This window comes from Gadus chalcogrammus, chromosome 4 (genome assembly GCF_026213295.1).
Source record: "Gadus chalcogrammus isolate NIFS_2021 chromosome 4, NIFS_Gcha_1.0, whole genome shotgun sequence".
NCBI classification, from domain to species: Eukaryota; Metazoa; Chordata; class Actinopteri; order Gadiformes; family Gadidae; genus Gadus; species Gadus chalcogrammus.
Genome location: NC_079415.1, coordinates 7,120,476 through 7,131,630, shown reverse-complemented (window position 1 = coordinate 7,131,630; position 11,155 = coordinate 7,120,476). Strand labels below are relative to the sequence as shown.

Genomic DNA, 11,155 nt, shown 5'->3' with positions numbered 1-11,155 from the left:
GCAGCGGGTTGAGTTTGACGTGGACTTCCACTCAACACACTATAGAGTAAATCACACGGGGCCCTCCTATTGGGGGAGACATCCAGGGGGCCCCTGAGCGGACCGCCCTGTTAGTGTTGCCGTTTAAACACACACGATATTCTCCCGTTTCAAACACCAATGAATACAGATGAGAAACCCCACAGGCACGCATCTCACGCTGGTAATTGTGTGTGGTTGGTGTGTGGTGGGTGTGTGTGTGCATGTGTGCGTACGTGTGCGTGTGTGTGTGTGACAATAACACACGGAACGGAGCTACTAACAGTTATAATAACTGAATATGACATTGTAATTTCAATAATGTATGTCCCATACTGGGTAGGTACAGCGACAGCTCATGAATAATTCCTTCCTGTGTTCAGTCAGTGTCAGCCTTTAGAATGCTTATCAACACCGCCACACACACACACACACCAAACACACACGCACACACACACCAAACACACACACACACACACACACACACACACACACACACACACACACACACACACACACACACACACACACACACACACACACACACACACACACACACACACACACGTACACTTCTCCGTCTCCTTCAGAACGATTACAAGCAAATAATATGCAATCCCTATATTCAATAACAGAGTAGATGGAGAGATATGGAATCTTTTTTAGTAAATTCTAGTCTGCGTCAAGGGGCTGCCGGGCACGCAGCCGCGGGCATCTGGTTGATTAACAGACAGAGCGGACCGCATCTACTCTAGTCTCACTTGGAATCCAGTGCTCCGTGTAGAATTCAGGTCCGAGCGAAGCCAGGAGAAGTGGCGGGAAGGAAGAGGCAGGTTCTTCCTCATTGGTCGGTCGCATTCCTGACGGTGGTGAGGTGAGTCGTTGAGGCTTAAGGGCTGGTGACGGATCCACGTTGATGCAACGCAAGGGGGTTTACGGAGCCATTACGTCCTTGTGGACCCTCCTTGCGTCCACCGCAGGGGCCTGATGTGCGCCTCCCAAAAAGTGTAACCTTGGGTCAAGGCGGCGCAGCAGCAAGGGCTGCGAATGGTTCACTCACTTAAACCCGACGCAGAACCAAAACAGGTTCACGACTGCATCGAAGCGCCTACGTGTTCTTTGCGTTGCGTCGACACAGAACCATAGCTGAGCCTTTAAACTACGGGAGATATAGGTAGAGACTCACCACGGATATACGGCAGCTATTCAACACAGTACTGTGTGGCCCTAATGAAAGCAGACGGCTTCACCGGTCTAGACTTACACCCTGTTTCACTTTCGCGCATGAATGTAGGCACACAGGACACACACACGCACGCACACACAAACACACAAACACATTCACTGTTTCACAGCGTCCAGCAGAGCACCAGTAATCGTCGGCCAATCATCACAGCTGGGAGTGACTTCAGCATACCTGCCTCTCTCCGTCACACACTCATCCATTAATTTCATCCGTCAAACGGGTAGAGAGAAGAGAGAGGTGGGAGAGAAAAAAATAAAGAAGTGATGGGGAGTGATTGAAGGAAGGAGATTGTGACCTGATTGATTTTGCTGTATTGATTCCGTATCAATAACTTACAACGTGATTGGTCTGTGTTTTCCCCCTTAATGGATTGAAAAGAACAACTAACCTCTGCCAGCTCGGTGCCATTCAGCCAGCCAGCCAACCGCACAGCAATGGGTAGCCCAGAAAAGACACCATTTTTTTTTTTTTAAAAGGCGAACAAAACAGAGAGAGGACGTAGAACTGAATTTTTAATCAGTGTAAATCCAATGATTCATATTCACTTGCCCAGCGAGCCTGTCCTGATTGCATTGTGCGAAAATAGGTAACAAGTTGGATATCTTGAGTCCTGAAGCGTTTCAAATATCTCCTGTTTAGAAGGGCTGGCCAAACGGAGCCTTTAGTTTAAAAAACGCTTTTAGTAAATCGATTGTGAATCAGTTTGCATGGTAGATATAGCCATTATCGGATGTAATTGCTCAAATCGGACTCTTTTCTACCACTGAGTGGTGTCTTGTATGATATATGTTTTGTTCCCATGAGTAAGCACATGCACGGCCCCTGTGAGTTTATCGACTGCGTTCCAGCTGCGATTGGATGATGATTTTCCGACCCGTAACTGCTGACAGGTACGTGTCAACAGCGCTTCCTACTGGCTGACTGCGGTATTACAGCACCATCAACTGTTTTATTTGGTTCAAGTTACCATTATTAGGTTATCATTATTATGCTATCATCACAGTATACCCAGAGATATAAACTGCACCACTGGGAAGTATATTATTACCTCAACGAAATAATGTAATTATATAATCTTTAATCAATCTAGCGGTTTCAAAAAAGTATAATTGATAATTGTTTTATTTTGCGTTGCGGATATTGGGAGGTTTTGGGTGCAGTGTTTGTTAGATAAACGTTAACAATGACTACTACTACTATGCTACTACTTTCGGCTCAAAATGAATTTGTTGGAATAATTTAACAGAAGTAGATCATTTTGTTTAAATGCCTTCGGGGTCTTTTCTGCAGAGAATTCTAATATAGGCTTTGAATTGGAAGCTGCGTTTTTACAATAAGAAGAATTGTTTTGAAATATGGTTATTGCCTAAGTAACATCCGGGACACAAATCAAAAGAGGAATACTGCTTGCTTTTGTGTACGTGTGTGTGTGTGTGTGTGTGTGTGTGTGTGTGTGTGTGTGTGTGTGTGTGTGTGTGTGTGTGTGCCACACACACACACACACACACACACACACACCCCATTCACTGTTATGTTTGCTTTAGCTTTCTGCTAAATCTTAAATACATTGCACTTTCTAAAATGCTTTTTTTTTCTTTGCCTTTATTTTCTATTTTAGAGGGAAACATGATGTGATATACCGGAGAGACTTTTGAAAGGATAAGGGTTTGAGACCCGAGGTTCTGTCTGGGTTGGAGTCCTGGAATGCGGGTTGGAGTCCTAAAGGACCAAGTTCCTTTAGGTCGGGTTGGGGTCCCAACGTGGGTACCAGAGAGACTGTTGATCTGATACATGAACTTTGAAGGGTTCGAGCCCCGAGTTCTGTCTGGGTTAGAGTCCTAGAACCCGGGTTGGAGTCCCAGAGAAAGGACCAAGTTCCTTTAGGTCGGGTTGCACTTTCTAAAAGTCAGTGCAACCCACACTTTCTAAAATGTAAAAAAAATGTAAATCTATTTTACAATTTTTTTGTAATGTTCTTTTACTTAACTATTATTTTATGACAAGTTTATATGTGAAGCACTTCAAGGCTGCCAATTGGGTATGAAAAGTTCTATATAAATAAAGTTGCCTGGCCTTGCCTTTAACAATGCACATATAAGTACATTTTACTTATTCAGTTGTGTTATGTTTTTTATTCTGCCACAGACATAGCATGAAGGGAGAATAAACAGACAGACCATGAGTGAGGTCTCCGACTGTACTACAGACAGACGTGTACTACAGAGAGACAGTTAGTGTTTCTGTACGTGGCCTAGAGTCAGACAGACGGACAGTGTCTGAAGTCAACGTAAAATAACGAGAAAATAAAGTAATTGCCTCTATGGATCTTTTAATGACTACCTTTTACGTATACAAGGAGAACATTCCTTACATTCGAGTTAAACCACACCCGTTATAAGATTGATATTTGTAAAGGCTGACGTTTGCGTTGTAAGGAGATAACGATATTTTGTGAATCTCCATTATACTACCACCTTAAAGGGCTACTACGTGTACAATAAGACAAACATAGGCGCACATCTTCACCTCAAAAGCCTTTATTGACTGAGGTCAATGGATCAATAGGCCTGCAATACAAAGCACACATGGCTGAGCCACCAAACGTAGAAACAGTACAATAACATTTCATGTCACTAGAAATGGCTAGCATTACAAAAAATTAGGCAGAAAACATTTCTATAATAAAAACAATCAAATCCAAGTTCAAGATTTGCCTTTTTTCTTTAAAAGAAAGTGGGGCTTGATGAAACCTCGTTACCGCCCCCTTCTGTTGTGTTTCGGTAGTTTCCTTCACTGTGCAGCCGTGAAAACGGCTGTTTGATGGGTGCGAAAACAAGGCTGACCTTGGAAACACATTTTATATTCCAGATGAGAAATTATTATTAGAATGTTATAAAGGCAACACTGTAATTAGTATAAGGTAGTGTATATATTATATACATTTATGGTAGCCATATATACGATAGGTGATCGAGCCATGTATGCAAAAATAAGGGGTTTTGATCTGTTGATCTTGGCCCATTGCCACATGATGGAACAAAAATTAAAATGCTTTAGGGGCAGGAGAAATAAACCGTAATGTGACCCAAGCTCTGTCGTCGGCAGACCCTTGAATGCCTAAAATGTATTCCCCCGAAATCCATAACACGGTCAATGTCTCGTCAAACGTTTGCTCAAACCAGTAGTGTCCTCGGGTCACTTCCTGTAGCCGCCGTGTCAGCCAACCTTTAAAAAGGCAACGCTAAAACAAAAAGGCGCCACCCGGAGGCGGTCATCGGTAGTTGTCCCGGTAGAACACCGTCTGTCCACTGGAGGTTGCGTCGTCGAAATAAAAGCCCCTGTCCGACTCTTGGGGGCGTTGGGGGCGCGGCCGGTCCGAGTACTGGGACCCGGAGGCCGTGGCGTGCCGCTGGTCCCGATGGTCCCGCTGGTCCCGCTGGTCTCTGCCACTCCTGGCGCTGTGGTGGTGGTGGGAGGAGGAGGGGGTCCAGGCGGGCTCGGGCTGGAGGGCTCTGGGTCGGCTGCTGTGCTCCGTGTAGAACGGCGCCCGCCACTGGGCCTGGGCCCTGGGGTGGGGGTGGGAGTGGGCTGGGGGGTTGGCCGGGCCCCAGCGGGACGGGGCCTCGGGCTGGTGAGGGCTCCAGCGGGACGGGGGGACGGGGGCCTCGTAGGGTGCGGGCAAGCGGGCGCGGGCGAGGTTAGGGGTCGGGCGGTGGTCTCGCAGAGACCAATTGTGGGACCCTTGGCTCCGCCCTCTGGAAAGGCGGGAGGGGGACAGAAATGGGAATGTTATGAATTGGGGCCACCGCTTCATAACATTCCAACGGCAAAATACAACATTATTCATGTTACAATATCATAGTACAAAGTCTGACAGAATTGACACCTTGATCTAAAGTAAGGCATAAATGTCTAACACCATAAGATGGAGAAAACCTTTCTCTCTGTGGAGAAATGTTTTTAATAATAATCACAGGTGGGCGTGTCCACCTAGATGTGTGCTGGATAGATCAGTCTACCAGCCCACCCAGTGGACTGTAGCAAACGTTGCTCATCTATCCGTCATACATCTAGGAGGACACGCCCACCTGTGATGTCAGAAGCTGCACGCTGGTGTAGAGCTGGTGTACACGGCAGTTGGCCGTGTTTCTTTACCCGTGCGAGTAGCGGTCGTCGTGGTGCGAGTGCCGGTCATTTCTGTGGTCCTCTCTGTAGTCCTCTCTGTAGTCCTCCCTGACGTCCTCCCTGTTGTCAGTGTGGCTTGAAGATGGCCGACTCAAGGCACGGCCTCTCTGCATTTCCTGTTTACACTCCTTCATTAAAGTGTTGCTGTGGAAACAATATACAAAGAAGTTGAATATGTAATTTACTGATGCAACACAAATGTGAGTGAAAAAAATAATTATATTGAATTTGATTTATATAAATAACACTGAACTAAAAATACATGAATCAAAAAATAAATAATCACAATTTAAAAAGTCCTAATAATAATAATAATAATAATACACATACATTCATTCTTTATAGATCGTGTTTGACGATATGACAAGTATTAACAACTCTCATCTCAACACCAGACGAAGTGGACAGATGTGTTGAACGTGTGGTCAGCACCTCCTCGTGGGCCCCGCCTTCAGGTCCTGAAGATAGTTGTCCCTCTCTATGGTGTGGCCCCGGGATGAGTTGAACACTAGGAGGCCAAATAGCATTTCAACCAGCAGCGGCCAAACATTCCACAGACGGAACGCAGTCCTTCACCATGGAAGTGACTTGAAGACCATTCGGGGAATTTGGGGAAATACTTTGTAGGCATTCGAGGGTCTGCCGACTACAGAGCTTGGGTCTGTAATCAAATGTTTTGGTTTATTTCTACCCCTAAAACATTTGAATTATTTTTCGTCGTGTGGCAATCGGCCTACTACAAAAACACATTAAAACCCTTCATATTCCATACATGGTCGGCTGTATCACCTATCATATATATGGCTACCATTAATATATATAATATGTTCACTACTTTCTACTAATCACAGTGTCTATCACCAATACATGTGATTCGTCGGTAATGACGTCGGACTCACGTTCAATGGCCTTTTTCGGATCGACCCCGTCCACGTCTATGAGATACCTGCGGGCCAACGGTAAGAGTTTTATCGTCCAGGAAACCGATGGAACAAACTGCTGTTTGAGATGGAGCTCACGGCGACTCTACTTACCTACAGACGAGATAGCCAGTACGATTGAGCCCGTGGGTACAATGGACTCCGATCAGCTTATCTGTAAGGAAATGCCGTTAACCCTACTGTCCCAGAATGGTTTGAGATGATCAAATTAAAGTGTTTCTAAATAATCCTGTAATACCCCTTATCACAAATGAATGGAAATGTATCCATAAAACCATTGAATTGTGTTTAATTGTTAATTAATAGTGGACTATTTCTGCATTTCTGTCACAGTTTCTGATTCTCCCTGACACTTTAAAAACCTCTGCTCTAGAGTGATGAGTAAATGGCTTAGGAAAAATGCCTTGAACTAATAACATAAAGTAGAATGGAAAACACCGACCAAAGACACAAGAAAGCCTTTTGGCATCATAAGCTAGACCAACAAACAACCTTGAAAACTTTGGTTAGTTTCATTTGAAAGACCAGGAATTGGAATACAAATCATGAGCAAATGTCGTACACATTGGTCTCTACACCACCATTGTCAAACAATAGGTACATGGCTGTCTCAATCAAAACAAATTCATTCACTTGCTTTCTTTCACCCAAGCTTTACGGACGCTAATCTCGTCAGCGCAGCACTGACCCTACCGTTGTCCTTGTTGTCCTGCAGAAAGCTGTTCACCACCTGTTTGAAGTTCAGTATCGTTGCATCGCCGGGAACCTCATGGCCCGCGGTGAAGATCTTCACCCACAGCAGGGATTCTGGGATATCCTAAATATGAATGATATATAATTATATATACATACATTTTGGTAGACGCTTCAATACAATGGTTCTCAGGCCCGTCGCTATGGGCGGGCCATAGGGGGCCGGGCCCCCCCCCCCCCACAATGCTTGTGCCCCCCCACTTGAGGCACAGATCTCAAAAAAAGAAAAAAATATGTATAGATGTTATATTATTATTTATATTATTAACGCTCCGTTCACTTGCATGGACCCTTTACAACTTCTGGCGGTGAATTATATTTGATAATTCACCGTTGCCAAATATAATTGACCGCTGTCAAGGTAAACAAAGGCTTTTTTGCCTCTAATGGCGAGACCTTTTTTCTTTTTGGCCTTTTTTGGCCGGGCTCAAGCTCACCCAAAACTTGCCTTAGCCCACCCTATAATTTTGTCCTCAAATCTAATATTCTACCTTTTTTTTTTTTTTACACAAGCAATGAGAGAATAGATGCTGTACACTAATGAACAGGCACAAATGGGCTAGTGAAATCGAGCGCAACCTTCCTGCAGGAATCTCTAACCTCTGATTGGTGGGTGGGCGTCTCCTATTTGACAAAACCAAAAAGGCAGCACGGGCACACTTACGCTAGTTTCTGCTGTTTTGTCTGTCAAAAAGGCTTGCTAGTCTTTATCAGAAAATCCACGATTACCAGCTGTGTTATAACATGACCAGCTAATAATAATAATAATCATTTTAAAACCTTGACATAATCTGTCAGATGACTATTAAATGACAGTTGACCACAAGGCGATTCTAACTATGCCGCTTCTTGAATTGTTTAATTTTTTAGTCGGCAGGGGCTAGTAATTCTGCGTAACATGATAAGCATGATGAGGTGCAAGGAGCAGAAAAAGTTGACATGGGTGTTAATTTTCAGTTGAAAAAAGACGCTGGCATTATTTTATCAGCTGAGGGTGTATTCATTGCCATAACAACTGAGCTAATCAACAAGTACCACATGTTCTAATACTATGAGGCTCATGAAAACGCCCTCAGCTTATAAAATTTATTTATTTTAATAAGTTACTTATTTTAATTTAAATAAACATAATACCAAGGGTCAGAAGTTTTACAAGAATTTTGATCGTACAAAGTCATGACAGAGGGACTTGGTGTCTTTATTCATGCTTGAAAGAAGAACATACGTATATAATTTTTTTTGAAAGGGAATAAGCTGATGAAGCTGACAATTCAGCAAATTCAACTGTGCACTCCAGGCTATGCCAACTGTTCTCACAGCCTACACCCTTGCCCTAACTTTAGGAGCTTCCACAGCAATGTGTGAAAACTAATTTTCCACGTTGAAAAACGTCTCCTCAGAGCATCGGCGCGGTATGCTGCACAGACTCAAGGCCCAGCTGATTCAGCTTGCTTTTGAAAAGGACCTAACTCACAAGTTTACGTCTGAGTGGAAGCATAATATTTTTTTACTATTTTTTTTTTTTAGGCATACAATGGCACTAAGTTAACGGTATAGTGTATGACGACATGAATGTAGTGAGTGAAAGAAATGTTGAATGTATTTTCTTTATTTATTATTTATTATGTTACCTTTTTAAATGAGACCAGTAGTAGTACCACCTGAATGCACTGAATTTCGTTGTACTTTTGTCCAATGACAAATAAATATATCCTATCCTATCCTAATGGCAATGCATATCTCTCTGTTAACTGCTTTTACATCTAATATGTTGTATAGTCCAGTGTTTTATGGATATATATTCATAGCATTGCTTCTATGTAATGTATTGCTTTAAATGATGAGGAATGATGTGATGTTGTAGGCTATAGGCTATAGGGTCATATTGCTGTTGGTTATGTTTAACGTGATGATTATGTGCTGCGCGAATAGAGGAAATATACATACTCTAGGCTAATAATAATTGTGCCCCCCTATGCATTTGATATGCCCCCCTTAAGACTCAGGTCTGGCGACGGGTCTGATGGTTCTTACGTTACAAAATCGTTATCGCTGACCCTAAAGAGGTTGAGCAACACAGGTCCACACACACGAAGACCTCAACACATGCACTTCTTTTTGGTTGGGCAAAATGGTTTGCGTGTATGCGTGTGTGTTATGGTGTCAAGTCCCCGCTGAAAAGTTCGAACCACAGTTTACTGGTAGGCAGCCCTGAAATCCTGTGTATCTAGACAAGTTAGCCACTTTGGAAACAAGCATGTGTGTGTGTGTGTGTGTGTGTGTGTGTGTGTGTGTGTGTGTGTGTGTGTGTGTGTGTGTGTGTGTGTGTGTGTGTGTGTGTGTGTGTACCTCTAACTTATAGTAGCGTGTGGTGAAGGTCAGGTCTATCATCAGACCCAGTTCTTCCTTCCGTTTCGTCAATGTATCCAGCAGGTCCCATGGACCAAAGACTTCAGACTGAGGGAGACTGCGAGTGAGGGCCTAAACAGAAAGACAAGTATTTTCATGATGTCACTTCCATAGGGCTGATGATAACAAGTAGTATATTAAGGAGTAAAATAACACGGTCACTAACTTGCACGCATCAATTGTTGTATTCATTTTGGCGCACACGTGGTAGGTAGGAAGACAACCAATACAATTATAAAAACTAATTTCGATAATAATTCTGACGTTTCAACGTAACATCTGGCTTTTAGTAATTTGTAATTTGCGAGTGTGCTAAAACGACATCATGAAAGAATAATTAATCCATGATTAGGGATTATTAACTTTGATATTTTGAGAAGTACTAAAGTTCACGTGTGTTCCAAGTAATGTTTCAGTGTAAATGCAACCAAAACCTCCCAAGGCCCATGCAGAATGCGAATAGTCCTTGATTTAAAGTGTGGTCACTCGTACTTAGGAAGAAAGACCCTTTATCTCACCTGTTTCAACGGGACTTTGAAGGAAATGAAGCGTGTCCCAGGTATTCGTTTCCCTACACTTTGGTAGTCCAGCCATCTGTTTGGATAATATAACAATCAACCATTCATAACGTGAAGAAGTGATTTAATACTCAAGAAGATGTCCAGTTTGCTCACCTGTCAGGTATTCCGTTTCTATTCTTGTTAGGAGGCATATTCAACTTATTTCCTACTCTACGTTCTTCTTTTGCTCACTTTCTGATACACTTTCTCCTCAATCAACCTTAACTAAAGCAGTATTAAAACCTAGAAGCACCTGGAATACAGCTCACTGCTAACAGCCACTCTGCACACTAGTTCCCTAGAAACTGATATAAACATTAAGCTGACTTAGTCCCGAATCCTGACAACCCTCATAATACGCCCATAAATAACCCAAAGTTACGTCTTACGCTGTCTGGCTACACTGCAATTCTTTTTTTTAAAAAGGGACCCCTACTACCGCCCCGGAGCGTAAATAAGACCCCTGCCACTTCTACTAACCAACACGTTCGCATCATCGCTGCTTTATTGTCGTCGCTTTCGGATGACGTTTCAACGGCGGCTGCTCTGCCACCTGGTGGATAATTATATGAACTGATGATTTTGTGTGGGAAATGCACAGCTGGTTTTTCAAGTTCTGCTAATTTGAAATGAGATATTATTTATTGTAAGTATCTCCCATACAAGAAAATGAAAGATAAAAAAAAAGAAGTTATTAAAAAAATATAAAAAGAGTAATTATAAAGGAAAACGTTTAACTATATCAGAATCAGAATCAGAAAGGATTTAATTGCCAAGAAGGGTTTTACACCAACCAGGAATTTGGCTTGGTGAATAAGGTGCATACATTAAGACAATAACAATGAACAATGAACAAACAGTGATATATATATAACACCATCTAAACAAGCAGGGACATAAGAGATAAATTAAAAATAGGATAAAATAGAATAAAATAGAATAAATTAAAAACTAAAGTAAAAGATACTTAAAAATGTATACGACTTTACAAATTGGTGATGATCTCCTTCAGAAGAAAATACAATTTTACAATGAATTAACAG

General features: G+C 42.6%; 1 protein-coding gene across 1 annotated transcript; it reads right to left on the bottom strand.

The window, feature by feature from the left end:
• Positions 1 to 3,420: 3,420 nt before the first annotated feature.
• Positions 3,421 to 10,641, bottom strand: dusp11 (dual specificity phosphatase 11 (RNA/RNP complex 1-interacting)). The gene is made up of 9 exons (XM_056589429.1): positions 10,227 to 10,641; positions 10,071 to 10,146; positions 9,493 to 9,624; positions 7,084 to 7,207; positions 6,484 to 6,544; positions 6,349 to 6,395; positions 5,882 to 5,957; positions 5,420 to 5,593; positions 3,421 to 5,019 (listed from the first exon to the last, which is right to left on the bottom strand). Exons 1-9 carry the CDS (start codon positions 10,262 to 10,264, stop codon positions 4,536 to 4,538), a joined length of 1,212 nt encoding a protein of 403 aa, XP_056445404.1. The 5' UTR covers positions 10,265 to 10,641; the 3' UTR covers positions 3,421 to 4,535.
• Between the last annotated feature and the right edge of the window lie 514 nt (positions 10,642 to 11,155).

What these genes read in the sequence shown, in the direction of transcription:
- dusp11 (XM_056589429.1), bottom strand. Translation starts at nt 10,264, where the DNA reads ATGCCTCCTAACAAGAATAGAAACGGAATACCTGACAG. An exon ending in TCAAAGTCCCGTTGAAACAG is followed by an intron (nt 9,625 to 10,070) that starts GTGAGATAAAGG and finishes CTTTCTGTTTAG; the next exon opens with GCCCTCACTCGCAGTCTCCC. An exon ending in CACGCTACTATAAGTTAGAG is followed by an intron (nt 7,208 to 9,492) that starts GTACACACACAC and finishes ATTCATATTTAG; the next exon opens with GATATCCCAGAATCCCTGCT.